The sequence below is a fragment of the Styela clava genome, chromosome 8 (genome assembly GCF_964204865.1).
Source record: "Styela clava chromosome 8, kaStyClav1.hap1.2, whole genome shotgun sequence".
In the NCBI taxonomy this organism is placed as follows: Eukaryota; Metazoa; Chordata; class Ascidiacea; order Stolidobranchia; family Styelidae; genus Styela; species Styela clava.
In genome coordinates, this window is record NC_135257.1 from 10,612,976 (window position 1) to 10,640,973 (window position 27,998).

The 27,998-nt window shown below is 33.1% G+C and overlaps 1 protein-coding gene across 1 annotated transcript; it reads left to right on the forward strand.

Annotated features, from left to right (window-relative positions):
- On the forward strand, positions 1–27,996 carry LOC120345314 (nonsense-mediated mRNA decay factor SMG5-like). The gene is made up of 27 exons (XM_039414712.2): positions 1–254; positions 796–888; positions 1,485–1,614; positions 2,245–2,408; positions 2,716–2,924; positions 3,831–3,996; positions 4,455–4,583; positions 4,832–4,923; positions 5,464–5,541; positions 5,951–5,990; positions 6,376–6,496; positions 6,979–7,102; positions 7,710–7,769; positions 8,326–8,451; positions 9,047–9,157; positions 9,748–9,923; positions 10,441–10,597; positions 11,069–11,200; positions 11,825–12,040; positions 12,820–13,019; positions 13,810–13,956; positions 19,857–20,079; positions 20,709–20,799; positions 23,924–24,010; positions 24,343–24,419; positions 27,366–27,460; positions 27,591–27,996. Exons 1-27 carry the CDS (start codon positions 172–174, stop codon positions 27,648–27,650), a joined length of 3,387 nt encoding a protein of 1,128 aa, XP_039270646.2. The 5' UTR covers positions 1–171; the 3' UTR covers positions 27,651–27,996.
- Positions 27,997–27,998: the final 2 nt, after the last annotated feature.

Below are 27,998 nucleotides of genomic sequence, written 5' to 3' on the forward strand. Positions count from 1 at the left end.
AAACGAGAGAAATATAGTGAACAAAAATTAATATTGCTAGCATGCGTGAAGTGGAGAGAATATCAACAACAATGAAGCAAAACAATTTTTAACATTTACTGACAAGATTTGTTGAGATCAAACAAACAGAATGGAGTGAAATAACTGTGAAGAGGCAGATATAAAAACAGGATGTCACGACATTCAACAGATACTAGAACATCTTCAAAAACTGTTACAGATATTAAGAATATACCAGCCAGGAGACTTTACAGGTAAAATACTAGAAATATTATCATATTAGTTTTAACTAGTTTGGAAATGTAATTATTTACTCAACTAGTGTTTCATTCATATTCAATGTTTCTTTTTTCTGAGACGTTTCTAACAATAAATTTTATTTTGTTGTCGTTGTTACCTGTCTGTGATCTTTGTTCCCTAAGCATTCACTGAAATTCATAAATTACACCAAGTTGTCTTGCTATTTGGGTTTTCTAATGTCATCCCTTTTAAACATTATTGTTTTAATAAATATACTTGGTCAATTAATCATAAGTATGCCAATTTCATCAGTTTCTATTATGTACTGTTTGCTCGACTTACTGAGTTGTATGCCAAAGAGTGTCAACTACATTTTAAGGCAGCGTTATAACATTTTAGTGATTTATTAATGTAAATAACTGAGATGCTGTGCGATTTTATTTATTGTTATATTTTATATCCTGGATAATTTACAGTTGTGCTGGCCTTGTTATATTGACATGTGTTTTCTATATACATTGAGTGGTTTAACCATTATTATTATTTTTTATTCAGAGGTGTTTTGGAGTATGCACGCAGGTTAGAAAATGGTCGACAACACAGGAGGAATTTAATGAGTGTTTTTCAGTCGGAGCAAGTTGGCTTAAGGTAATGGATACAAATCAAATTTTTTATTTCACCAGAATATGTTTCTCTTCTAATGTTTACTGTGTACACCAACAACCAACATTGAAGCTCTATATTGTCTTAAGTAAATCATTAATGCCTATGAATGTGTATCGGAATCCTTTTTAAAATGCAATGCAATACTATGCAGTATTCAAGTCTATCATCACACACATAATAGGTTTTTGTCAATCAATTATCTCAGAAGGTGTCTCAGTCTTATGTTATAGCTCCTTAGCCAAGTTTATCAACTCTAAAGTTATTTGCCAAATAATTATTCAACAAAGCTTTATCATGTCATATATTGTAAAGAGAAGCACTGCAGTGACATAATCTCCACCAATAGGTCAATGTAGTTCATAAGGATCGGCAAGAGGGAAAAATGTCAGATTGCTATTCACTTGGTGACAAATACAATTTGTTTTGAAAAGAAGAAAATTTTGTGCAGTCAAATATATTTTCCCATTCAAGAAATTGCAGGAAATGTATATAACAGTATTTGAAATACCCACTCTTGAGATGCCGTATTTTTGTTACACATTCTCGTTTAACTGTTTACTCAATTTATTCAATCCTAGACATAAACTCCGAGATGCATGTGAAAAACTCATGTTCTCACATCCCATAGAATATGGCCGAAAAGCCGAAGAGTTGATTTGGAGAAAAGTATATTATGAGGTTATTCAACTTGTCAAAAGCAATAAGAAGGTAAGCTTTATTAATGTTTACGTTGACACTGGTATAGAATTTAGATAATTTGACAACCAGATTTTAAATTTAAGTAGAGTCTAGCATCTGGATATTTGTCTTTCATTACTGAGAAAAAATACTTTGGTAATTTTCTTTAGGCTTGTTGAAAATTCTTGCATCAAATTTTCAAAAAATTTAACCAAGCTTAGACTTACAGTACCGGTACTTAGACAAGCCGTATAGAGCAATCACAGCCTTGTGTGAAATATCTCAGTATTATTAATTTTGATGTTTTAGCTCTATTATGTTCTTTTATATGCGAGAAAGATTGCTACAATATAAATTAAGTTTGTTAGTCGCTTTGTTACTGTGTAATCTTATGCCAAATTTATAACAAGGCCAGCAGTAATAGTGTGATGGGTACTTTTTGCAGTAAAGTGTCAAATTACGCATCCACGCTCTTTTATGCAAATTTAGTCACGAGATAGTATGATTCTTAGCTATCAATTGAGGGTTGCAACTTGCAAGCAACAAAATGGCATTCTGTCTATTATTTTTTTAACTATTTTTTTTTTATTAATTATGTTGTTCAAGCTTTTTTGTCACAAATCAGTGAAATCGACATCGACTCATATAACATATTTTCAGTTCATGAAATCTGGTAGTAGATTGGAACTTTTATATAAAGAGTACTTGTCAGCAGCAATTGGATATTATCATCATCTATTACTAAAACTACAAGCAAAGTATCAACCGCATATTGCCGTCGATTGGCCATTTGCAAGCAGTCCTCTGAGTGATAAATATAAAAGGTTTGTATGGTAAATAAGTTACGGTGATAATAAATGAAAGCAGTTCTTAGAACTTGGTCAAATAAAAATCATTTACGAACACAATGCACATACCTTCAAACATAAAAAATGGTAGTGTAAGGCAAGGAAAAAAAAGTGTTCAAGATTTTCTGTTTGATGGGGATGCAATAACATTTCTTTTCCAATATGGCCTGGTTCTCTTTGTTCATTCGAATTTGAAGTTGATTTAAATCTGAATTACCCATAATTATGAACACTATCATATAATAAAGTTAATATTTAACTCCAAATTCATTCTTGTTTGCAGAAGGAGGGAAGTCACCATTTTATCAGCAAAACAAGTCAATGAACCATCAACGGACAAAGATGTTTCAAAAATAAAAAAAGTAAAATCTCATACTATTCTGAGCAAAAAATCAAAAAATGCTGATAGAGATGCTCCAGAAAAAGTTATGACAATTGATGAATGGGCCCAGGAAACATCGTACCGAATCCTCCTATGTCTTGGTGATCTAGGTTGGTTTTTTCTTCTCTTTGATGAATGAGTTTTGGATTTCTGTATTGATCTGTTTGCAACTAAAAGTGAATCAGAATTGTTTTGTTGTTTTGGTATTTTTATATACTATAAAGTAAATATGTCTCCTAGCCATGCCCGTAGCAATCCAAGCTGACTCCTTATCTGTTACATCTATGTAAAATTCAATTTGAGTGTTGATTTAATGTTTTGTGCTTGAAATATAGTTGAAGTGTGTTTTATTTCACATCTTTGTAACTTTTTATAACCTACAGTAATTCTTTGGGTGCGATTGCCTGGTAGTTAAAAGCTTTGAGCTTGGCTATGTTGGCATCTCCGGTTAAAAATATGTGCTTCAAATTCCTTGCCCATCACCTCACCCAAGGTCAAATAAATTGAGAAGGTCATAAGTTTTCAAAGTGCTCCATAATGGAGCCTCAGGGATCTGTGGGATAAACCTAGGGGGTAGGGGCTCCGTGAGATATTTGTTTATTTATTAAAATACTGACTTGGCAATTTCGTAACTATCCAAAGAAGCAATAAATACATCCGCATCATTAAATAAAGTAATTTTAATCTACTCAGGAACATCAATGGTAAAAATCAATGTGTTATAAATTTATTGTGGGGCTTCGGAGATATTAGTCAACAGCACAGGCACATGCTCCATAACACCAAAAGTTCGAAAACCCCTGGAGTAGGTAATGCCGAACAGGATAGATGGAAGATGACGTCTTGTGAGCAGTGACTTTTGTGTGTGTAGAGCCTTGTGCATATGGAAGACCTAAAAAAATGGGAATTTATATCAATTCGAGGGAGCTTAATTTTAAATTATTCTATGTGACTGATAGTAGAAAAACAAACATTTTTCTGCTCTTCAGTAGTTTAAGAATTTCTCTTTTTAATAGGTCGATATCTAGTGGAGCACGGAGGTTCAAGATCTTTTGCTGAAAGATTTTATCAGCTCGCACTGCTGGTGAAACCAAATATTGGTATGCCATTCAACCAACTCGGCACATTGGCTGGTCATCATACATGGTGGGGATTGACTGCAGCCTACTATTATTACAGATGGTATGTTAGACTGGTTATAAACATTACAATTTGATTTTATCTATATGCAGTTATTTAGCATGGTCCTTCTATGTTTCTTTATGTGCCTTGTATATATGAGTATTAAAAGAATATTTATGGAAAATTGATGATCAAGGTAGATAATTTTTACATTCTTCTACTTCTTGAATTAACCATGTAACTCAAGGCTTACACTTAGTTTTCGGTGATATCTTCGTAGTTGAGCGACTCAATAGTTGCACCTTATCAATTCAGTAATCAACCAAAAAATTTGAGTCAGAAATGCTGCTGTACTTGAACTAATATTCGAAGCTCGAACACCTGGGCAAAAAAGGTTTCGGTCCTCTAACAAATGGTAGTTGAACACCAATCCTGAACGAATTATGTTCGACTACCGAGGTATCATTGTATTACTGTTCCATTCATTCAATTCCACGCCTATATGACTTCATTTACAGTTTGGAAGCTGAAAATAGATTTGATGGTGCTGATGGAAATTTACAAAAACTTCTTGATCGTAACAAGAAAAATTTCTATCAAATACCAACTGATGCATTGGAAAACATGATCAGTTCTGAAGAATACAGGTTATTAGCACGGTTGCTTTATTTGACTTCTTACGAAAATCAATCCTGATGACCAGGCCTCTCTTTTGACATTAGTAAATTGTTACATCATAATAAACATTGAATATTATCAGAATATATGAATTTCGAATGAATATATGAATTAATGTATTAATTGAAAAGGAACATTACTCAAAATAATCACATATAGGATGCATTTTATTAATATAGCAAAGAATAATTTAGTCAACTTTAAAATTGTATTTCAGAAAAGAGCACACCAGAATTTTCATCATATCGTTTTTATATTTGTGTGATTTGTTACGACCAAAAACCTATGCAACTGATGTCGAAATTACAGGTATGATTTTTTAAACCAAGAAAATTCTGCTGTTGCGTTTTTCTATGATGATTCTAAGATATTTTTTACATAAGAGTTTTATGAATGCTTCTATTAATTTATTGTCTAAAGCAGGGGTGTGCAACATTTTTTGTCAGTGGGACCAACTTCAGACATCTAGCCCACAGGCCGTTGCACACCCCTGGTCTTTTAATAAAACTTTTAATAACAGGATAGGATCTCCTATAACAGCAGAAAGTTGATGATTAGTCATATCAGATGCATGGACTTGGTGGTTGAGGAAGTCGTCATGTGGCACTGTAGAATTCAGCAATCCTCTCACTCATAATTATACTCAAATAATTCGGACTCGTGCGGGGTAATCTGATGCCAATTGTCGAGTCTAATTTACATATTAACTAGGGTGATTGTGTCTCTCATTCCCCAATTACTTTGGTCCTTCATCTCAGTATGGAATTTAAACAAAAATACTAGCAGCTTTATCAATATTTTGTGATCAATGTTTTGAAATTGTTTGCAACAATGATTCATTTTTAACAGGTTTATGTAAAAAATTGATCGATGCACTACCGGTATGTCTTTCGCATTCCTCACATTTACAAGATGAAAAAACTTCAGGTATGACTGATGTTCGATTGCTCTAAATACAATGTCTATTTTTGAAAACTAACTAAATGAATTATGTATAACATACTTGTCATGATTCACTGACTTAGCTGCATTTAAAGCAGCTGTTTAAGACAACCCCAAACCTTACCATTTTCTTGAAAGCTCTTCATTGCCAAGTGCACCAAAATCTGACCTGACCACTATTGTATACTTACGGTACATATATTATCATATTCATACCGAATTGATTAACTTTGTTGTAATTTCAGTCTATTCTGAAAGTATTCTATTCTGAATAAGCTATAATTTTGCTTTATTGAGGGACAAACATAGTAAGATGTGTGATTGTACTTTATTTTTATTATGGATAATACTTTAATAGTGTTTTCGATATCATTATTTTATTATTATTTTACAGGTCATAGTAACAACAAACGTGAAAATGGAAAGTCGAAATGGTATTGTTTTCGTTTTTTGTATTGTATTATGTATTGTATTTTACAGATCATAGAGCGCACTTTGAATACTTTTATATTTCTCAAAAATTGGTTGTGCGCCTCATTAAGCCGGTGTGCTGGATCAGATAGTTTTTATGCTTTATTACCTACACTCAAAACCAGTACCAGTTGCACCTTATATCACGGTGCGCCTCATGTTATTACTGTTTAATATACCAACTTTATTTGTAAGCTACGTTTCATACCTAGCCATATGCTCACTATTTTTCCTATTTCGAAATAAAACAAAGACTTAAATGGTAATTGCTCGTTTTGATTTTTGCTGGAAGCTTTATTATTTCAAATCATAAGTTTTTGGTTTTTGAATTTGTATGTTAATTCACAGGGATGTTGCAGGTTTGGTTCATCATCACCACCATCATCACAATGGAGATTTTACATTTCTTCAGCAGCATATTATACTGAAAATGTGTACTCTATGCATTATAAACATACATAGTTTGCAGGTAATATAAATTGAATGGTTGTGCGGTAGTGATAGAATTAAAAAACTACCATACCCACTTGTCAGACTGTAAAGAATCCTTATGATAGGAATATTTTCAGATTGTAAACAAAGGTTCTGTGCTGGGAGTGGGACCATTAGGTTTGCACCATAGGCATCAAGTTTAATGGATGAGTGTTTATATTGAGTTTTAAACAGCCTTTATTGCAGTGGAATATGCTGATTTAATAAGTAGTCTTATTCTAAGACCTAATTTAAAATTTTTATTTTGCTAAATGTTCTGCGAATGCATTAAAATTACAACAAACTCGCAGATTCCAAGAAATCTTTCTTATTTATTCTTATTGTTAATTTTTTCTTTGATTAAATTATAAAAATTCTGCAATAGCCTTTAACTGGTTGGTGCATTGTATATAGAATTGTGACATCCCTAGTCCTTGTTAAGATATTGAGGAATTGTATAAAAATATTTCTACTTTACAGTCATCTCGATCAAATCGACTATCTGCTGCAATAGCATTTGCTCTTGCATTCTTCTCTCATCTTCTTGGTCACGTCATTTCATCCCTTATTCCTGATGAACCAAAACCAGAGACAAATGATACAGGTATAACATGTTTCTGCAGATTTTTTCTGTAATAATTTTCTGATTCTTGCTTTAATTTCTGTAATATTATTAATTTACATTTTAATCATTGACAACATTCGTCAGTTTGAATGAACAATTTCAATAGGTCTAAAATTTGAAAACCTGAGAGATAAACATGAGACTGTGGCTCTAAAATTAATTAGGTAATAAATACTCATATGGCCCTGATACTAACAAAAAGGCAGAGGTCTAATAAAGTTACTCATATAATTATATTTGTCTGATTCCAATTTAAAGACTTACTCTCACTAGTTCAATTCAATTTTATATTATTATTAAATAATGTTAATTCTAAATTCAATTTGAGACATGCATTGTTGTATTCAGTTGAAAATCAGTCTTAATAGCTGAAAAGTACTGCCTTAAGAAGATTGAATTTTCCTATCTTTTAGTTCCTACTCTGCAGAAGGAAATTAGAGTTTGTATCATGGCAATTTGTGGGAAAACGAAGCATTTATGTGGAATGTGTTTTAGTATATCAATTATATTTTTTTTAAAGAATTTATTTAGACCAGACTTAATTAAATTTTAAATCCAGACTGATTATACTCCCATTTGTTTACAGTGAACAGCATATTGCAAGATGAAGAAGAAGAAGAGCAAATTCAGTCGAAAACAGAAACAGGTATATTTATATCGATTTAATAAAATAGGATTCCATTGTTGGCTTGGGAGCAGAAAGACAATAAGACTTCTTTATATGTGGTGAATCGTGGGTTGACTGCCAATGTTATAACCAATCAATTTTAAGTACATGGATGTAAATTCTCGAAATTTAAGATAGTATATGATTTACATATGTATCCCGGGGGAGAGGAAAGCCGAACGGCTTAATCATATGGTCTCTCGTCCGGCAGTGTGCATGGGATTAGTTTAGCCAGTTATTTGGTTCAGATGCATGAACTTGATGGTGGAGAACGCTATAACTGCCCAGCTTTTAGGTGAATCTCCATTCTCCACAGCAATCCTCTTGCCCATTGAGTGAAATTACAAGAAATACAGTTTATCACAGAATCTAGAATATCAAATTGTTTAGATAGGGACATCTATACTCTCTAGCAATAAATTTATGTATTACATTCCAATAAAAATTGTTTAGAAGTTTACAAGAACAGTGTTGTTTTCCCTTAATGTTATTGTGGAAAGCTGACATTTTTTGTCGTATATCTTTATTTATCCAGGTGATGGTGATGCTCCTCGTGCAAAATCATCTGTTAACAATAAGAGGAAAAAGAGTAGAATGATGAGGAGAAGAAGACATAGAGGATCTGGTGATAGTGATCTAAGTGAAGGGGATTTGTATTCAGGTAATAATGGATTATATTGAGATTTTGGTATTCCATTTATCTGTTTCTCATAATTATTCATTTAAATTTTGTCTAATCTTACACTGGTGGTGTAAAATAGGGTGAAAAGTTGTGCACGACTTGAATTCCAAACTCTTGAGCCATTTTATAATCGATAAAAATTTAGATCTAGTCTCCAAAATCCCTGTCGAAGCAAATTTTGCTTTCCACTTCGAATTTTGAGAAAGCCAGTTTTTGACAACAAAAATTTAGTGTATGGAAGCATCTTCATTTATCAATTGAGAATGCTCAAGAAACTTAATTTTCTACTAATGACTTTGATACTATTACCATTTAAAGTTGGGAATTTCAACTCTGAAAAAATTTGAAATTTCTTTCCTGGCTCTGTCTTCAGGACTTCAATTTCAATGAAAATACACCATATTCCGTCTTGCACTGCGCATTTTGTTTTCCAATGAAGTGATGCAATGTTGTGTGACACAGAAATTGGGATATTTGTAAAAATAAATAACTCATTGATACAAAAATGTCTGTTCACATTTCAGTACATTGAAGTTGCCATACCTAATTAATTTGACTGAATAATGTTATTCAGGTTCAGATGTATCAGATTCAGAAAACGATTCAAATGATTCAGATTCGTCATCAACAACTTCTACTAATTCTGAATTAAGTCAGGAAGGAATGGATGAAATTATTCTTAACAGTAAGTAAATATTGATTGTGAAAATAGGATTCATTTAATTCATCTGTAGGGCCAATTGAACTGAATAATTTATAATTGAATAGAATAGAATCGTTTTGCGGCCAATTTGCGCATAACGGAATTGTGTGGTAAAATAGAGTACAAAATAAGGTGAAGAAAGTCTTTGATCTGCTTTTTTCACCGTTTCGAATTCGATTTTGGCCAGTAAAAATTTATATTTTTAAAACTTAACCTGAATCAGAATCTTTCATTCAAAAGCAAAATTAAAAGTCAAAAGCTTCGTTAAATGATTTTAACCAATTTATATAGATGATCTTAACGATATTTTTTCTGTTGGTACCACAAGCAAATCTTGAGCTATGATCAGGTCAGAATTTCTAGAGAAATAACTGGGTGTGTGCAAGATCTTAAACCATTGCTCATCACTGGTTGATGTTTATAAACAGCTACATTTTTTTAAATCAGCTTCGTTGCTGTGTTTTCTGGAGCCTTGTGTGGAGAGAACGTATATAAATAAATGCCCCTTAGAAATCTGTCATATGGCTGTGAATTTATTTCAAAGGATTAAATAAAATTTCTTTTTTTTTCAGATTCAAAATCGGGTAATGAGAATAAAAAATCAGATAATGACAAAACTAAATCGGACGAAGCAACAAAAAATATGGCAATTGTGGATAATCATGCTGGACTTGAACTTGCTAATAGTTTGGCGAATGGTCCAAGTACTCTTGCAAGCTTAAAAGATATTTCACAGAAAATGTTCCAGGTATTTTACTCCCTGTGAAACTTATCTTGGAAATGTCTGAATTTTTCAAATACCATCACAGTAATCATAGTGAGTGTGGTGGTGTAGTGGTTGAAGGGTTAAACAATAAAGGCATTGCAGAGTAAAATATTAGATTCAAATCCAATACCTTACGTATGCTGTAATGATTTAGATAGGCAATGCCGAACCAGAACCATTCATTTTTGCCTATTTAAAAATATATTAGTACAGAACCTTGTTTTGATCAAAACGTGTATAAATATGTTATAATGAATTTGTATATGCATTCCATATTGTCCTTGAAAATAGTACAGATTGCGAAAGTTTTCTTCCAATATACTCTTTGGTGTAATAAATTGGAAAAAGTCGTTCTTAGCTCTCTACATGATGGCCTTAAGACTTAAGACTTGCTTGGAGCAAGATGTGAACTTAAGAAATTGGAATAGAGATATAAAACGTATTGGACAATTCAGAGTTGATTTTTCCCACCTTTCAGTCTTTTGTTTTGTCATTTCAGCCTACCTCAAGACGAAGAATTCTTTTAGCTCCATCTTTTTTTAATAATGTAAATAAACCGATACCAGCTGACGATAAAGTTGTTAATGGCGATAATAAAGGCAGTGGTGATGAAAAGAAACAAGTCAAAACAGAGGATGAAAATGTAGTCAAACAAGGTATAGCTTTGGGAAACGATTGTTTATCGTCCTTTGTATAACATACCACGCACAGGATTATAAGACGTAACGATTTTTACGGAGTATTGGGGATCGTACAAAGCTAATTAGGCAAAAAAAATATTATTTTTTCATGGTTATGATATTTTATTCAATGAAAAGTAAAACTGTTTGTTTGTAAAACATTAGTACCGGTACTGGTTTTGAGTATAGGTAATAAAGCACAAAGCACTACCTGATTTATACATTAAGCACATCGGCTTATGAGATACACAATTAATTTTTGAGAAAAAGGGATTTAAAGTGCGCTTTATAATCTGAAAATACGGCATATCCAACACTTTCATTTAAAACAATTACATTCGTGAAGCCATGATACGTGAGATGAAATGTTTAACACTGTTTAAAATATTGTTGATCTGTTGAAACCTTCTCTGCTGACTTTGTTTCTTTTTCTTCTATGTCATTTAGAAGAGCAAAATCAGGACAAAATCATTGAGAAACAAAATAGTGAGGGTGATAAAGATGATAACCAATTAATATCCGATGAAAAATCTGAAAATATTCCAACTGATGAAACAGATATTGAAAAACAGAATGGAGGTGAAGGCATGATTAATTACTACAATGAAATAATTTCCCACATTTACTAATATTTGTTTTCTGATACGTATTTATTTTTGCATGTATTTTAATGATAGTTAGTGTTATAGACTCTCAATTATGTTTACTTCCATATTCCGTTATGTATATTTATTATTTTTATTATTGTTTGTTGCAATCACCTTCAACCAAAAATATGAATATCACTCATCAATTAGAAATATCATTAACTCCAATGGTAGCTAAATTTACGAAACATTTTCAGATTTTATATTTCTGCGACAGTTTGGAATATATCCGCTCATATAAGCCACTCCCCAAAAGCAGACTTAAAACGGTGAATTTATAAAAATTTGCATATTAGCCAAGCTTGCAAATGTAACTTTTTCAGCAAAGGGTTGCGGAAGAGAATAAATGAAAATGATGACCATTATTGTTATGTTTTACTTATGCACGTATAAGCAGAATCATTAGTGCGATTAGAGTTATGCGCATATAAGCCACCCCTTAGTTTGGCAACATTTTTTTCAGTTTTGAATTTGATTTATATGAGAGAATATATGGTAGTACGGATAGTTCAAACAGTACCTCTTGTTTGCAACTAATCTTTTTGTGTTTATCCAGATCACCCATTGTATGACAATGCAACAATGTCGCAAAAAATATTTGAGACAGCTGGCTCACTCCACCAATTGTTTGCATCTGTAAAACTACTATGTGATTGGCTTGATGCAAATGAAAAAGTTACGGCTGCTTGTGCTCAGAACTCTAAAGCATTGTGGAGTAGAATTGCTAAACTTGCTAGCATGCTGCCTAATGAAGAGGAAATGATAAAAATAGGTATTTTCGAAAATGTTTATTGCAAATAGGAGAATATTACTGGATCTATATGATGATGGCCTTTCTTCTTGTGATTTTAATACTTCATAACCACTGCATAACTCTACTGTAAAATAGTCAAAAATTTGATTTGTAGGGGCAAAATTTTGGGACATTAAAGCAACAAAAACTTTTATATGATGTTTCTTATAATTTTTCCCCTTAGTCAGTATGCAAACATAACCTCAAATCACTCAATGTATGCTGTTCTTCAAATTTTTCATTTGTTCTAAAGCCTCGGTTATCTATTATGTCAATATTTCTTTACTGCTTTGAATGGAGTTTTCTAATTTTGCATCAGAGTCTGATAGCCTGAGCTCAAAGCCAGTTTACTTGTATTGTGTATTATCATTGCAACATGGCTCAATAATTACGATAATTTCCTTAATGCTATCCAGCGAATGCTGCAATTTCTTTGGTAAACAGGAAATCTTTTTTACTTCGTTGTATTTACTGGACACAAAATGGACCACTGAATCAATTTGCTAAGTCGTCGTTCGTGTTCAAGCTGCAAATATTGAACCAATTAATTTTATATTCACAGTACTCGAAGATGAAGAAGGACGCTGGAAGGCTATTACTTTTATTATTTTAACATACTTTTTTATCTGAACTTTGATAGAAATCATTTGAAAGGACTTTTCTTATATCCCAGAATTCCTCTTTTTGCTCTTATTACCTTGGGCGCCGCCGCGTTAAATTACTTTTATCTTCAAATATTGCCAAATATTTTTTTATAGATGAAGTGCAGTCTGATGAAATGCTACAATCTCAACTAACCATCGCAAAATCATGTGCTACCTCAGCAAAGAAATGGAAGCAAAAGTCAAAACTTCCCGAAGATTATATTCTCAGTCAAACAACTAGTTCTGTTAGATATGCAGATGACAAGAACAAAAAAGTTGAATCGTTGATCTGTGATTTAACGGATATTCAACAGGTTCGTTCTTGATTTTACATAGATTCATGCCCAACAGATCTTGTTTTTAACAGAATGGACGGATGTTTCCCCAAGCATCAACTTTTTGGTTCATTTCGTAGAAAGAATGATCAGTCACCAATATGACTTTAAAACAAATCAATCAGTGGAAACACTCAAAATAAGCCTAAAAAATTTTCCAATGGTGAAGTATATGAAGAGTAATTCTGAGAAAGGTTTGGGAAAACATCCAGTATGTTTAGGATTTCAGTTCATAGTTTGGCAATCAAGAGATTTCTCATTTTATACACATGAAAATCTAATTTCGTGTTTTCAGTTAGAAAAAATTCATTGTTCATTAGAATTTCTAAACCAATGAATATGAAACCTAATAATGGCCTGTTATCTACATCTGGAGGTATGGTGGAGAACATGCCAGAAAAAAATCGGTCTATTCTGAATGTGAATGGTGGATATCCAAAATTAAGAAAAAGTAAAGCTACCACATTTATTCATGCATATATTCAACCTAGTACATCAAACATAGCATTTAATTTCTCTATTCAATCAATTTTGATGTAACATACTGGTCCTCGGTGATACTCATGACTTCATTTATGAGCTTTTTTGGGTCAGTAAACGTAAACTAAAATTATCTGTTTTTCTTTGAGGCATAAATACACTTTTGCCTCAGATAAACATTTAGTGAACTTGGCAACATATTCATTTTTGTGTTTTACGATAGCCTTACGATTAATCAACCTGAAGCTAGTTTGGTATTTACTGCCAAAATTCAACTTTCTACTTTTAGGTTGTGATACGCCTTTGTAGAATTCGAAGCTTCTGTCATTCACTGTCGTCTGTGGAAGGCTTGGGAATGAAATATGATGAAATAACAGGCAAATTCAAAGGACCAGATGAACCATCTGAAGATGATGCAGAACATTTAGATATCGAGGTATCTATTGCTTATGTTCATTCAAAATGGACAAGCTTCTCATACTTTTTGTGTCTTGAGTTTGTATTAATAGTTTACTGCCATCCGTTAACTGATTGGAGATTGGAACCTCATTGAGAATGTCTATATCTATTGGATTATTGTCTTTACATGGCATTTCTAACAAATTAATTGGCCAGTTATGGATTTCAACAACATTCAAGTCTACGTATCGAGAACCATTAGTTAATTAGCTATTCTTTTACATAACCTTAGGCCAGTATTTCCCAACCTATTTTCTAGTGAATTTTATCATTTTTTTTATGTTTGGTATTGAGGTGTTGCTCAATGGTAATTGTATACTTGGGAAGTATCACTGCATATAAACTTTCACTTAGAAAAATCCCTGATGGCAAACATGTTCAGTTTTCTCACTTAGAAGTACTTTATGGGGAAAGAAGGGTTATGGAAAAATGATTGTTTCATTTTGGTCATTTAATTTTGCGACCTTAGAAACTTACATGCTGTTTCTTTTTTGAGCATATCATCCTTGGGTCTTTGATATTGTACAAAATTTTTTATTTATTTTGGTTTGAAAGGAAGGTTAGAAACCACTGTCCTAGACTGTACCTTGGAATAATATGAATTAATATTTCACTCAAATTAATAAATTTGGTGTGATTTGAACAAAAATCACTGTCACTATTGACAGTCACTTCGTTAAATAACCAAAGATAGGTGGGGATAGAGTTGTGTCTGAAACATATTAGTTTCAAGCATCAAATGTCTGTTTTTGGTGATTTGTTCAAAGGTAACATCAAAGGAGAAATATTCAAATGAATTGTTATTAAATAGTTTGTATTTTCTGTGCAAATAATTTTAAAACTTTCACTTTATACATGCTCGGCGCAAACGGTAATTCAGAAGTGCCATATAATAGATGAATATCCTTATTTGGTCACAATATTTCAGTATTCAGCAAACAGTTACTTTCTCCGGCAACGCCTTAATTCCGTATATCTATCTCAAACACAATTAAACAAACATCGATTTATATTAATCAAGCCTGAAATACTTAAATTAATCAAAGCCCATGCATGACGGATTATATTCTTTTATAATTCGTTTGTAGGATAAGTAATCAAAGTTAATTGACTCAGTTGAGAGTCTTTCACCTGTTGTTTGTCGTAGACAAACGGTTCGACAATTTCCGCGGCATACTGTCTACAAATTGGAAGGACGTTGTGTCCGTATTTGTTTTGCGTTTTATCTTTGTAAAACACAAATAAATCTGCCTTTCTGTATACTTTAAGGTATGTTTGACATACATTGTAATATTGCGCAATATGGCAGATAGGGATCAACAAACACTTGAGAATTTATTGTATATTTCGATATACCAGTAGCTGGTGAGACATGGATTAGGTCAATCTTTCATGGCTCCAGGCTGATTTTTACTGTTTCTGACAAATGATTCCATGATGATTTAAATATGCGGTTCTGCGGTTGGGGCTTGCTTGCCTCTCTTTAGAATAAATATGAAAATCCTATCCTACCAGGACTGACTGCATCTTCAACATCTACTTCAAGTGTGATTACTCTGTATAACTTAGCCAAATGAATACTTCACAATCCTTTTTTACCTTCACTAAGTAAATATCAGGTCTAAATAATGTCTATTGTGAAACTTCTAGTTGTTTTCCATTCGAGTTGTTTTATTTTATAATTATTAAACTCATCGCAATATATTGATTGATGACAAAATCTGTTGAATGTTATTGCCATTTTTTTTTTTGCTGTAAGAAAATTGTAGGATGCATTATCATTTTAGACCAGTTAAGTCGAGAGTGAGACTAATAATTAATTTATTTTCTGCAAAAAATGGCATTATCCTGAATAACAGAAATTAAGTTGGCTAATGTTTTTGATTTTAGCAAATTTCCTTTACTTAAGTTTGGCAAGAATAAAATTTTGTAATTTACAATTTCTTATCAAAGCCTGTTTTTACAAGTTACGATAATGATTTTGACTGGAGTTTTGTGAAACATTCTGATACCTGCTTCGTGTTCAACTCCTCATGCATGCGACATTGAAATATTTTTTTTTTTTTGCAAGTTCTGAGTGAGCTTAATGATCAGCTTCTGAATGTTCATAATATTATTCAATCGCTGTGAGTTATTTCCTGAAAATTGATATGATATTTGGGTATAAATGATCACAGCGATACTATGATACCTTATACAAACATTACATAGTCATGTACACAGACAGTGTATGGTCGGAACGTCGTCCCAACTACCTTGACAAATATTGACCTGCTCTTCACACTACAAACACAGTCTCCAAATTGATCATTTATTAGCTGAAATAAGTCTGTTTACTGAAACGATTTGTTTGAAAACGCAAGCTTTACACAGCACCCCACCCATCTGTCGTGTTTGCACATTGTACACAACATACCTTGAACGTTATCGTAAAATGAAATTATTAAATATGTCATTCATTTCTGTTTTCGTCTTTCCAACAGGATTCAAGATACAAAAAAATTTGAACTTTATTTATGGACTACTACTTTTGCCACATGTGGCACTTAAGATCCAAGTTCACCTATACTTATTTCGAAATGAATGTGACATCCTTGTTATACAGATACTTTAAAATCATGCTCGAAAATTTTAGTTGAGAGTTCATGAAACTGTAAAACTATTTTTTGTAACTTGTAACTGTTCTGAAATGATTTAAATTGTTATTTTTTGTCAGCCAATTCAAAATTTCAGCCATTTCAAAATTTTTGGAAAATTTAAATTTTTTAATTTTTTGATAAATATGTAAGCATGTAATACTATGGGTATTTTAAAATCAAAAAATAAAACAGTCTAACTCTTTAACCACCAGACCATGGTGTTCACTAACTATACTCCAGAAACTCATTTTACCATTTCAATACATTTAAATGCTCAAAAGTGCTGGTCATAATGATAAGGCCACTTTAGTTTCTTTTGTGTTCCAAAATCATATTCAGATATCAAAGGGCGTCAACCTGAGGAGAATTCTAATTATCGTCATAAATAAAATGATATCATGACATCTGGGCCTTCATCGTTTTGATGCCTATGATGTGGTTTCACTAAATAGCACAGTAAACATAATTTCTGGACTCCTTATGTACACATATGATTTTGTCGCGACATGTGTTTCAATATTTGTAATTGGATGATAAAATTATATGTCATTAAGAGCATGATATTTATCAGAAATTTGAAATTGAACTGTCAACTGCTAGGCTGCGGTCATGCATAACCAAATGTCTGGCGTTCTACCTTTATTTCATTTTAATATGAATTCTTCTTTATGCCCATGATAATTCTGTGAGTGATACGAATTAGCGACAATATTTTATTTATTACATAACAAAAATATATATCAGTCAAAGTTGGTTCTATCCACAGCATTTTATCTTTTAGATTTACTCAGGGATATTAAAATAAGGAAGCCAGTTTTTATATCATTCGTTAAATATGATAAGTGTTCAAAGGCGACTCCTTTACCTCAGATCAGATATTCTATTAACTATATAGTCAATCATTGGATAGGACTTTTATATTTATCCTGGGGAAAGGAAAAATTGATAATAATATGGCTAAATCATATGTCAAACCATGGCCGCTCGTCCACTTATCAGTTCATGTCAGGTATGGGAATAGGTAACCAGTTATTTGTCTCAAATGCATATATCGCTGAGGAAGACGTAACCGACCAGCAGTTATGTGGACCATGCTATGTTGGCGAGTAGTCCATATTGGTTGTATCTGTACTGCGCGTATTTTATTTTGATATATATATATGTAAAGATGGATGTTCTATAATTTAACAATTCTAGAAAATCCATACCATTACCGCACAAATTTTTCTCAACATCCGGAATGCCAACCACATTCCGCACTGGTTGTATCAACGATAAAATAGTCTGGAAATAATTTTCAACACTGTAGCATTCTTATCTTAGTTAAATTTGACAAAATTCATCAATTTTGATCAACAGATTCTACATTGTTGATATTTTTCGACCTCACGGACTGTGTGCTATGTGTTCATTGGATAAATAAATATTTGCTATCAGTTTATGAACAAGTAAATATTTACTCTGTGTGTAATGTGGAGTAGGGCTTCACAATCATTTTCATTAATATACTCTCATGTCAAAGAGGTCAAATGCTAACTTTTTTCAGGATGTTTTATCTATGTCGTGAACTTTCTTATCATCAAATTATATTTGGGAAATAATTTTAGTAATTTGGGTTTGAAAATTGAACATAACACATTGCATCATGTTCTGGATAAGTGAAACTTGTTTGCATTTCACAAACATAGTTATGTGTCCTATTTTATGTGAGTCATGTAAATTATAATTTCGATACCACTAGTTCAAATAGCTCAAATTCATTGTATGTCCCGTCAATAAATAATTTGTTTATGATCAAGGGAACCATGCAATGTTGAGGCTAAACACTTTTCTAAAATTTTCTAAAAAATATTTTTGAATCTGAATGATATACCCAAACATGCTATATTTTATTTAGTAATGATATCTTTGATATGGCTAAATTCGAGATAACTAAAATTTTGATTGCTATTATTTATAATATGTTTTCTACTTTCCAAGCAGCTGAATGCAATTTAGCTGGGGGTTTGAGCCCTGTTGTCATCACAGGTTAAAAGTTTCCGCCAGCCCAACCAAAGTGTAATAAATTGTGTAGGCAAACTCTAACTGAAAATATTCTGGTACCAAATTATAGTGGATCTTTACCTAAGAGTGGCTGTTTGTGCAGGGCCTTGTTCAGAGTGAAGGCTTATACATCACCATATAAAGGAAGAAAATGATTATTTCTTGTTTATGATGTTATTTTGGTGCTCCTGAAATGTGTGTACCAATATGGAGGTAACTAATTTTGTTCGCCTACTTTACATCAAGTTGTGTAAATTGTGTAAATGGACTGAAACCTATGGGCAGGGGGTATATTCACTTGGCTAACACAGACAGTTCTCGAACTCGTTATAGAACTAAAATAAGGAAAATCGGAATAAAATTATGCTCTAACCCTAATTATTTTCATAATTTCATTGAGTGTATTTCTTCCGCTGTAAATTTTGTAAATATCCTGTCTGAAAGAGTCTACCCTTGGCCGTATTCAACATTGCGAAATCAAGTTTGTGAATGTAAAATGTTTTGTCATCGCTATTAAAACATGATATCATTAACCTGACGCTTTCCCATGTAGGCTACTTTCTGGGAAACGCGTAACACCAACATTGCAAATGACAAAAATATTTACCTTTGTGATTAAGCATTGTTTGAATGGGGCAACTGTTGCAATTGCAAACTTCAGCATAGTTTGCAATAATTGTTTGTCTTATTCAAGTACTTATTAATTATCGTCATTGTTGTCATATTGATTCACAATTTAGCTACTATGCAAACATAGTATACATGCTGCAAACTACCGGTATGTCCTTTTCAACGTGGGTCATGGGAGAAGTCAAACTGGGTCAATTTTTCAGCTACTGACTAAATTCAGCTGATATAACATAAGGAAATGTTGAAAACAAGCATTAATTACTTCTTAATGTCTAATTTACTTAATGTAAATTTTTTTATAGTCAATTTTCTTTCAACTTTTTCTTGGTGAACTATTCGCCATAGGTTATCTTAATTTGGACAAACAATACATGAGAAATCTTTATTGTATATGCCAGTTTCTAGTGTGCCTCAATTTTATTTTTGTAAAACATGAAATGCTTTACTTTCAACTTTTTTAGCTTGTTCAAGCACACAAATGAGTTCCTTTTCATTTGTGTCACAAAAAAGCCTGTGTCATTATAAACTTTAGCTTACGTAAAAAAAAAAATTTCTTTTTTGAAAGACTGTGGAAGAAATGCGTAAGACCAGACTTATGAAAGACATGGCAGAACTAAGACTGAGAAATGAAGTAAATGCCTTGGAAAGCCAGCTTGGAACACCACGTACTCAAGATGCCGGCCTTTGTCTCTATCTTGTACCAGATGCCTTGGCATTGTGCCATGATCTGGGGCATCTCAGAAAACTATTGTCCTTCGAAAGATATTTTATTGTGATACCAAAAACTGGTAAGTGTTGTGGCTTTAAACTCATGGGACAAATATCAGCGAGCGGCGCAAATAGATGGATAGGATTTACGTATTCATCTGGGGGAGAGGAAAGTAAATTAGATGGTAATCATATGGCGAGCCACAGCTTTTCGTCCTGTCCATGTAGTGTATGAGATTCGTTAGCCATTTATTTGTTTCAGATGCATGGACTTGATGGTACGGCTGCGAGAGGGTATGTCCTGCAATGTCGTCATACATATTTATCCACCACAGGATTCAAACCTGCGAACCCACACAGGGTAATCAGGGGTGCGATGGCAAGCATATTTCTAACGCTTATCACGATGTGCCACACTGCCGAGCTTACTCCAATTGTACAAATCACTACTGATACATCCATGCTTGGAGTATTGTTGTCATATTTGGTCGGATGCTCCTGTGACCTTTCTAAACCGAATATAAAAAAGAATATTAAATGTGTCCGAATTCTTTCCTATCGTCAACTCTTGCGTTGCTGAGCTTATTTTACAGATTTTATAATGGACTGTTTTTCTGAACTTATTTTTGACCTTGATTCAAACAAATTTTCTTAGAAAAAAAATGAACATGAACGGTAAAGTAAGACAACTATTTTATATTTCATCTAGTTATTGATGGACTTGATGGCTTGAAAAAAGATCTCCAAGGTGCAAGAGATGCGATTCGTTTCCTGGAAACTGAATTTAAGAAAGGAAACAGGTAGGAACACAAATGGTGTAGTAACTAGTGTTAACAAGAAAGAAGATAACATTTTAGGTGTTTTGCTGCTTCACCCCAAACAAACAATGATAAACTAACACTTTGGTGTAGGTATGTTCTAAATTCTAGAGAAAAAATGTTTTATATTATTTGAATTACAATACATATATAATAATACTATTCGAGATTAACTGTAAATAGAAAGTTTGAATTATATTTTCATTATGTAGGTTTGGAAATTTTATAAGTATGTCCATTATACATGAAATCTAGGCTAGAACCAAGTTTGAATGCATGGTGATTGGTATTATACCCACATATGACTTGGTTTGTACGAATCATTACTTGGTGGTAAGAAGGGATGGCTGGTGTTGTATAAATAATTGCTAACTAAGTTTTCACAGAAATAAAATAGTAATAAACCCATAGGTCTGATATACAATACAACATATTATATTCGCCATCCCAAAATTAATGTCCCGAAAATACATTTCACACCGGATTCTTTATCAAGCATAGTATTCTCTGGATTAGTCATTTCATCTTCGACAAATAATTGGTCTGTGTATATTTACCCTTCAATCTCAGATCAACTACGAGATAATCAATTTTAAATGAGATTTCTATTGACATGAGACTTTCATTTAGAAAATCTTTGCCATCAATTGGATTACAAACCAAGCACCTGTAGCCATGATCGATGAAAATTTTGTCAGGGGTCAGGTCTAATAATGAAATAGTGTTTTGAAGACTTGGAACATATTCTATAGAGACCATAACTTTTGTGCTAAATATCCTAGATTCTTGAAAATTTGGGGTACAATTATTCACAAACAGAAGTTCAAGTGTAGACAAAATTAAATAATTTACTCCATTTTCGTAGAAGTTATTAAGAAATTTATGGGTTTTATTTTGGGGTCAACCTGTATATCCTAGCTGTACATGATATTACAAATTCTCCTGCTGTTGCAAATTCAAAAATTTGTCCGAAAAATTTTGTGTTATCACTTACCAGACTATACATGATATTTTATTCTTCTATGGTGCCTACTCTGTACAGACATAATGCAATTTTGCAACATCTAGCTCAAGTCTTGGCCAGTTTACCAAGAACATCGGTGGAATATACTAGTTTGTAGCTGTTTTCCTGATCCTATATAAACTCCTTTCGTGAGACAATCAGTATTTACAAACATACAATTTTACCCTCTGATTCTTTATAGTCTCAGTAGCTCTTGGCCCATAGTGCCACTCAGTAATCGGTCTTCTACTTATCCGAGTGACTGCCTGTGACCTAGTTTCTAGCAAATTTCCTTAAAATTCATCTGGTCAACCAATCCTTGCGATCCGGAGTGTGACAATTGTGTTGGAATGTGTCAAACTAACTTCAAATGTCTTGTTGAATGCTGGTTGTATGGAATATGTTCTTGTGTGGTGTGGAGGGATGCTTTGAACACGCCCCCATATACAATGTTCAAAGACTTCGCATGGACTCTCCTTTGATTGCTATTGTGTTTTAATGGATATTAAACCTGTATACTAGCACCTTTGATATTTAACACATTTTATTATTTGTATTTCTGACAACTTCACTCTCTTAATTTCAAAGTAAACTCCCAAAGGGGCATAATGGCACTCTTTTCTTGCCGTGAGACAGACAAAACAGGGGGCACAGATCGCGACGGACTAATTTCAATTCGGACCGCGAATTCATAAATTATTTATGCAGTGATTCGAGCTTGCCATCTAGTCAAGCAATGTTGGCTATGTGATGTGATCATGTGGTGTTTCCCAGACGGTACAACATATTTTCGACGTTACCGATGGTAAAACTTTTTCAACTACGACTAATAGGAGCTGAAAGTCAAGTCAAAAAATTGACTAAAAACAACTTTTAGTCGGCGGTACCGTTATTTTTCTGCCAAAAAGATCCCTAGGTCATGTTAGCGTCTTCATTCTTCCAAGACCTAACCTAGTCAGGGTTGGCAATATTTTTATCGACTTCTCATTCATTTACCGCAAAGTCATTCGACTTCCATTAGATAGGTTTTCAAGTTTATTTCATCACTTAATTCCGCTTTAGACGATCATTATTTGTTCGTTTTCCATTCAATAACAATGGACGCCTTCGTCGTCATATAATCTCTACCTTGTCTCGCGACTGTGAATTGAAAACAAGCGAAAGAGTGAAAATGAGCGCCTTAAATCAAAAAAATAGATAGGATGTGTCGTGAATTAGAAGCAGCATGAGCATACATTACAAAAATAATTTTATTATACCGTAATTCTCTGTACGTTAGCTAAATCTCTCCATCAAAACGCCATTTTCGTCTCGAACCACCTATGTTTACAAATGTTGTATCCACAGTTTGGTGGATTTTTCTTGACGGCATTGGTATTATCGGTAAGCCATTCAGACCTGGAAACGAACAATATCGGGAATATGCACATAACAATATACATCGATCCGTGAATGTTGCCTACTTCGTGCTTTATCTAATTTGGAAATATTAAGCCCAATTTCATTAATAATAAATTCAAACCCGCTGCGTATTATTGCTCGTTACCCATGAATAATATATGTACAAGGAATTATTCATTCTAAGAAAACTCGTAATTTTAAATCCCACATCATAAAGAGCTCATATTACATAGATGTATCTCTCCTCATTGGACTTACCATGACTTAACTATAGACTTTTTTTTACCTAGATATGATTTTTTTTATAACTCTATGATGAATTAAAACGACAGAAAGCTGTAACTTTTTAACTCTAAGTTCGCAAAAAAAACAATAATGCGCGCGCATTTGACGATTCTGAATATAGAATAGTTTTATGTTTACCGATTCTGTATTTAGATTTCATTCCGATTTTGAATATTTCCGTTGGATTTTTTTAAACAAAATTGTAATATTGGCAATTTTTGTTCAAACAATTTTTTGCGTGATTCGCAATTTCATTGCGAGAACTCCAACTTCCTTGTAGTTGTAGGTTAGATAAAATTTAATATTTGAGTTTCGCATTTTCTTGGATTGCATTTTTGGACACCCCTACACTCAGCCTCATGTGTTGCGATTTACTTGTGTTTTTTTCTGTTATATATCTTTTCATTTTTTTATCAGATTTATCAAAGCGCAAATGGCCGAAGAAACCAGCCGAGGAGTCCAAGGCGAAAGACCGAAACTCAGACGAAACGATATGCAAGCTTGGTAAGTTACCACATACAAATACTTTTGACAAACTTGTTGTATCAGATTGCAATGTTGAATTGAGTTATCAATTTTGAATTCAATATGATAGTATCAGCGAATGACTTGACGTTAGTACTGAACTATGGTATCATTACTTTATGGATAAACTGATGTTATTATAAATTGTAATTTCGTACCAGAATCAGCGGGATTTTCGTAGATTTTTGTAACTGCTATTAGCTATGTTTGTGATAAAAATTTTATGATGTATATAGGTTAATAGTTTAGTTATTATTATCCTTCAATATTATTGCTGTTATATATTATAACATAATCATATTAATTTACAGGAGATTTTACCGAATCATTGAATGTTGTCGATATATAACACAACAGAAAGCGAAGGAGGATAACAGCGATACTAACGGTAATTGTTTATTTCTATTCTCATCAACCAAAAATATGTAACTATGACTATGATTCCACAAACATTCATCAAAGGATTCTCTTTAGTCAAAAGTGCTTTAAAGACAGATCATACTACTTTGCATACTGAAATTTTGTTGATACTTTATTTACTGCCAAAATACAATTAGGAATTCAGTCGATAAGTGGAATAGGTAGATGAATTGTACTTTGTGCTTGGTAATACCTCCAGCACAGGCGTAGCGCAATGCGAATATTTTTAACTAAGATTCGATGTTTTCATTTCCACTTTTCAATATTGGATCAGAAATGTAAAACGCGATCATTATCATCAATACTGTTTTGCCTGCTATTGTTAAAACAATTTGTAAAATACATTTGATTTATGTGTTTCGTTGGACTGTCAAAAACGAACTTTTTACTCTCGAAAAATATATTCCTTATGACTATGAGAAACGGAGAATCACCAACAACGTATATGCATAAAAATCTGCCGTAATTGGATGCGACGGCTAGGTTAGGGCCAGACTTCTGGAATATTTTATGAAAAAGTCAGTGATAGTTGAACCGTGGTGACTTTATATCGATCGAATAAGGACGACTTGATGATTATCATTTTCACAAAGTTTTGGCCGAGTGCCGACACAATCTTCGCGAAGTGAAAAAACCTTCCGTACAGAAATACCCTAAATTTCACAATACATTATATTTTTATAAAGTACTCTTCTTGCCATAACGGTCTCTTTATGAAACGTTTATACGGAACGACTCAATAATTACACATTCATGTCCTTTTGTTATTGTTTTTATACTTAAGCGTTTAACATGATGATTTTAAAGTAAAAAATCGCTTATGATGAATTGCCGTGCGACATAATTGCTCCATCCGATTATTAAACACCAAAATAAAGCTTATAAATGTAATTTTATTCTGTATGTCAGAATGTATGCTGTTTTATCTGATTTTTTGCATTTCAAGAAACACGAAACCACCCGCAATCGGTTTAATCAACGCTAATCGTATCGTGCCTTGTGACATGCTCGTTTGACACCCGTTGGGATTATCTGTTTTTAAATCCCCATTTCCGTGACACTTCATAATTTAATGTTTATTATGATCGGTTTTCGGGAATTAAGAGGATTTGACTGTTATTTGTGACTCGCAGCTGTTTATATTATCCGATCTTAAGTCTGAGCCGGTAAACAATTATATTAGAACATGCTTATGATGCTGTTTTCTGTTCCGCAATAACCGCAACCAATGCTTTTTGTCGCATTCGGAAACGATGAGATTGGTAAATTACCACACCCAAAACTGTTTCTTTTTCAATCACTAAAAACAGATTTTCGCATGTACAGCTATGCTGTCGACTTCAATTCAACATTTGGGATGTTTATATCTCAAATACATTGGTTGTTTGGGAATTCTGCTCGTCAACCATCTAATTTTTATTCTGTTACATTTGTCATGAATACTTCATGGGAAGGTGGCAAATTTTACGTAAACAGAAATTTGGATACCCTGTATCCTTGAAAGATCGCTCTTTCAAATGCTAATAATTTCGAGTTTAGTTTCATGTTTAAAAACCACTGTTAAATATCTTCATTAGCGCATATTTTATTTCCTAACACAATATCGGAATTTCTGATGACAATCAATTATAAAAGCAGGAAATTTTTTTCGCGAACGAGATCTTGCCAAAATTGTCCAAAATTCACTCATTGCGTCGAAAACTTACACAGGCCAATATTGAAATTCACAGAAAGGGTATTTTTCCGTTTTTTTTGCCCCTCGTTGTTGTGTTTTTCAGCGAAATGCATGTTTCTTAACAATTTTGGACATGCACCTTTCAGGGAAAGGTATCTATGTGTCCTTGGTCTTTTTAATATTCAGTTCCTATGAGCTGTTGACTGCTGCATGAAGTTATCAAATACTTGGGACAATACCTGGTAGACGGAAAAGAATAGTATCCGACATTTATCAAATGAAATAACAATACAATGAGTTCATTTCTCGCGTAGGACATATTAGAAAAACAGATTAGCCACATGCCCACATTGCCACAAACTTGTTTTACATATACTTATTACTAAAAGTTTTGTAATCTTGGAAGTTTTGCGCCTGTCATTCACACCGTTTGTCATAAAATAAATAGTGACGAAGTTGTTTATGGTTGGTTTTTACTGCCATGAACTCAAAGATCAAACCGCTTGTTTTGCACAACAACGTCGTCATCTCCATCTACGTCTTAAACAATCGTTATAATCGGTTGGAATACATCAGTATATCAGTAAACAATCGTTGGAAATGATTTTGGATTACATTTGACCAAATTAGGAATTGCATATTTGTGATTTGTTCGCAATCATTTGAGAGGCACGCGTGCTGACTTTTTTTTTATTTTTATTTTTATTCAAAAATTTCAATCGTAACAACCTCAGATGTGGGTATTTGTGTGTACCCAGTCTCTTGGTTCTACAATGTGTTTTCCAATTTGGCATATTCGACAGGGTTTTTGATCTGGGTTACGCCAACAACAGTGCTGTCGCAAATTCAACTGGCTGGCTGGTTTTCTTGGGTAATATTCGAATCAAAGGTGTGGTGGGTAAACGCACCTTAAAAACGTCAATATATTTTCCTCTTCATGCCGAAAGCTAACTAGGTGGACCTTGTAATCATAATATTGTTATGTAATTTGGGAATTACATTTTGTAATAACTAATATGCGACAATTCCACGGACAGTCTGCCTTGTTTTGTTTTCCAGTCGCTTATTAGCTATACAGAGGGACACTTCCCAGTTTGTCCATTTTCGATGTTTCATTTTTCGATACGTCTTGGAAATAAAGCTAACGAATTTGGCAAATCCCAAGATGAATGCTATATCATCCTAACATAATAGATAATTAACGTTTACTCGCAGCCTAAATGGATTTCATTATTTTAGGCTTGGTCGCTATATTGACACATTCGACTGACAAATCAACATTGTCGCAGAATCAGATCAATGCAATATCTGCCGCTGAAGGATTTGGAATACAGGTGATCATTATTTAGCTGGTGTAATCAATTCCTTGCACGGTTTATTCAATAAAAATTTCGCATGTAGTCAGTTTGCAGAATTCTGTTGCCAGTATTTTTCGTGGTTCTTAACACTGTTTGTATTTTATAGGTTTTCAGTGCAATGCAGTTTGCTCAGCTTGCGAAGAAACTGCCTCCACAATCGAAATAGTAAATCAAATGCCTAGAATAGAGAACATCGTTCGTCCCCAGGAAAGAAAACCTGTCAAGAATCTATTCAACATAAAGTTTTTAACGCAAAATTCGTCACATGCCCAAATCAAGGGCAATGCAAGTGAAAGTGTCACTCAATATTATTAAAAAAAGATGTAGCTATGGTCTTTGTTCACTCTCGCCCCTCTCTCTTGGGGTAATACCCCTCTTTCTCGCTTCCACAGCAATTATTACTCCAAATCATTGTATTGAGTATATTTTATGAAGACGATCGTGCCTTATAATTCAAGTCACAGCCATGTTTTTATGTAAATTGCTAATGAAATAAAATACATCCAATTTGGCA